This window comes from Parus major, chromosome 18 (assembly GCF_001522545.3).
Source record: "Parus major isolate Abel chromosome 18, Parus_major1.1, whole genome shotgun sequence".
NCBI classification, from domain to species: domain Eukaryota; kingdom Metazoa; phylum Chordata; class Aves; order Passeriformes; family Paridae; genus Parus; species Parus major.
Genome location: NC_031786.1, coordinates 8,007,875 through 8,010,653, shown reverse-complemented (window position 1 = coordinate 8,010,653; position 2,779 = coordinate 8,007,875). Strand labels below are relative to the sequence as shown.

The 2,779-nt window shown below is 54.6% G+C and overlaps 1 protein-coding gene across 7 annotated transcripts in view; it reads left to right on the top strand.

Moving 5' to 3' along the window:
- The window catches only part of SEPTIN9 (septin 9), a 136,052-nt gene that overhangs the window by 116,271 nt on the left and 17,002 nt on the right, over positions 1–2,779 (top strand). For all 7 annotated transcript variants that reach the window (XM_015645942.3, XM_015645946.3, XM_015645944.3 and 4 more), the window contains one exon: positions 1,772–1,963. In XM_015645942.3, the coding sequence (XP_015501428.1) occupies positions 1,772–1,963 (192 nt within the window). The remainder of the gene's footprint in view (positions 1–1,771; positions 1,964–2,779) is intronic.

Sequence of the window (2,779 nt, the reverse complement as noted above, 5' to 3'; positions counted from 1 at the left end):
CAGCTGTGCAGGGTTCCTGCTCCCATGGCAGTGCAGTTCCAGCTGTGCAGGGTTCCTGCTCCCATGGCAGTGCAGTTCCAGCTGTGCAGGGTTCCCAGGAGGCACAGGATGCTCCCCATGTTTCTCAGGGACAGCGTGTTTGCTCTCTAGCTGCTCTGTGAGTAATGCTCAGCTGCACAGCCTGGGACTGAGGGTTGGAAAAAAGTGTTCAAAGTGACCCAGCAGTCTTTGGGATTAGTTCTAGGTTTGTTTCTTCTTTCTTTTTTTTTTTTCTTTTTTTTTTTTCTTTTTTTTCTTTTTTTTTTTTTCTGTTTGGCCTAAATTAAGCACGTGGAAGTGTGCTGTGCTTGCAGGAAGAGCGTGGTTCCACCTCACAGACCCCAGCAGGGTCCAGTCTGAGATGGCCAGAGGAAAAAGGATGATGGGCTTGTGTTTGGAGGAGCCCCTTTGGCCCAGCCACACTCCTACAGAGGGAGGGAGGGAGAGAAAAGCAGGCAGCACATCATCAAAGGCTGGGAATAACTGGGGTGAGATGAGCTGAGAGCTGTGTTGCTGTCTGGAGGGGTGAGGACTTTGTAAATAATAATGTTTTTATTAATAATAATAAATGATTAAAAAATAATAAATAATCATTGCAAAACACTGAGCTCAGTGAAATGCTCACTTAGGCTGGTGGCTGCAGGGAACCAGGCACTGAGCAGCAGCAGCCTGGGGTTGGGAGGGCTCTTAGAAGTGTGTTTTGCTAAAACCTCCCTCTCTGCCTGGATCAGAGGAACGTGCTGCATGTGGCTGGTGCCTCCAGGAGCTTGCAGGGGACTGGGCTGATCTTGTGCACACTCTGCCTTTGGGATATTTGCTGTATCCGCTGTGGGTGATGAGGAGCAGCTGGGGCTGGCAGGGGACAAGGCCACATCACCCCAGGGCACCTGGGGCACTTCGTCCTTCCCACGCAGATACTCCTGCCTGGTGCCTGGGGGAGTAGATAATTCCCTGGTTTTTTATTAAAAAGCTATTGGCTGAGGTAGTTTACATTTGCTTCTTCTGAAGAACTTTTGTTAGGCTGGAGCAGCTTGCAGGGGAGACAGGCACCCTGTCTCAGAGGGAAGCTGGAGGGTTTGGTTTCTGAGCAGATATCGACAGAATCAGAGCGAGATCACAGAAGCTCCGTGGCTGTGTGGGTGTTGTCTGGCACAGCCCGTCTTGATGCAAATGTGTTGGGTTTTCCACAAGCCAGGGCCGGCAGCCTCTGATCTGCGGCAGCTGGAGCTCGAGGAGGGCACGTGGCAGCAGATGCCAAGAACTCCCTGCGTCTGCAAAGTCATCCAGCTCCCCCCCAGAACGTGGCTGAGCTGCTCACACCAGCAGTGTGCTGTAATTCCAGTGGTGTGGAGGAGTGGGATGTGTAGGTCTGCCAGCCTTTAACAGCAGTGTCTGGGCATGGGGCTGTGGGGCTGAAAGCCTTTGTCACTCGCAGATGTGGCCCGAGGACTTTGTGGGTGCTGGGTCCTGCTCTGTGGCAGCAGATCAGCTGCTGTGGGCCCTGGTGTGAATCCCTTTGCTGTGGCAGGTTTGGTGGAGCAGGCAGGCATCAAGGTGAACACAGTAAATGGAGAAAGGAAATCCCAAATTTAATACAATTATCATCAAGGAAGATCCCACACACTGTCCCTGAGTCTCTGCACGTTTTATTCCCGCTTTGGATGCTGCAGGCAGCTCCTGTGAATCCCTGCCAGGAGCAGCACCTCTGAGCAGCCTGTGTTTGCCCCTGCAGGTCCAGAGGCCGTTCCCAGCCACGCTCCCGGCATGACGGACGCTCCGCGGGATGCCGGCCCCAAGCAGGCGGCGCCGGCACGGCCGGACAAGCCGGCTGCGGACTTCGGCTACGTGGGCATCGACGCCATCCTGGAGCAGCTGAGGAGGAAAGCCATGAAGCAGGGCTTCGAGTTCAACATCATGGTCGTGGGTGAGCTGTTCCCCCGTGCCAGCTGCTCAGCTGGGTGCTGTCATTGTCCCACCACAATGTTTGTCCCTTTAGGAGCCTCCTCGGGATCAGCGCGGGGGCTCTGCCTTGGCAGCCAGCAAACCCTGCTCCCTGAGGAGCTGGAGTTAAAGCTGTCCATGTGATGTGGACCATAGTCCTCCTCACTCTCCTGCATCTTGGGGTGCATTATTCACAGGCACATCCTGGAGGAAAGCACCTCGAGGAGTGTCAGGGCTCACAAGAGCTCCCTTGACAGCTCTCCTGGAGAGAGGAGAGTAAATCCTAGGCAAGGATCAGTGTGTGGTGATGGGGCCTCACCATCCCTTATCCTCCTGGGGGATGCTGTGTAAGGCTACAGGTGTGATGCCTGTAGGATGTCCCCCAGGGTATCCTGGAGATTTGCCTGGGGTTGTGGAAGGGTCTGACCCAGAGTTTTTGCTAATGCTGTTAAAGAATGCAGTGTGCTGTAGTTTTCCATCAAGCTCTGTGGATGCTCAGCCTTTCCCATTCTGATACTTTCATTCCCTCTACGGGGAGGTTTCCCTGGGCTGGGTGATCACAGCAAGGCTGGTCAGTGCAGGACCAGTTCTTGGGAGGTGTTTTAACAAATCCAGTTCTTTGCTGCAAGCAGAGGAACTGCTGCACTGGTCCTGGGAGCCTAAAAAAGACATTACCTGTGCTGAGCTCCCATTTCCCTGTGGGGGCAGGCTCCCATCCCTCCAGGAGCAGGCTCCCATCCCTCCAGGAGCAGGCTCCCATCCCTCCAGGAGCAGGCTCCCATCCCTCCAGGAGCAGGCT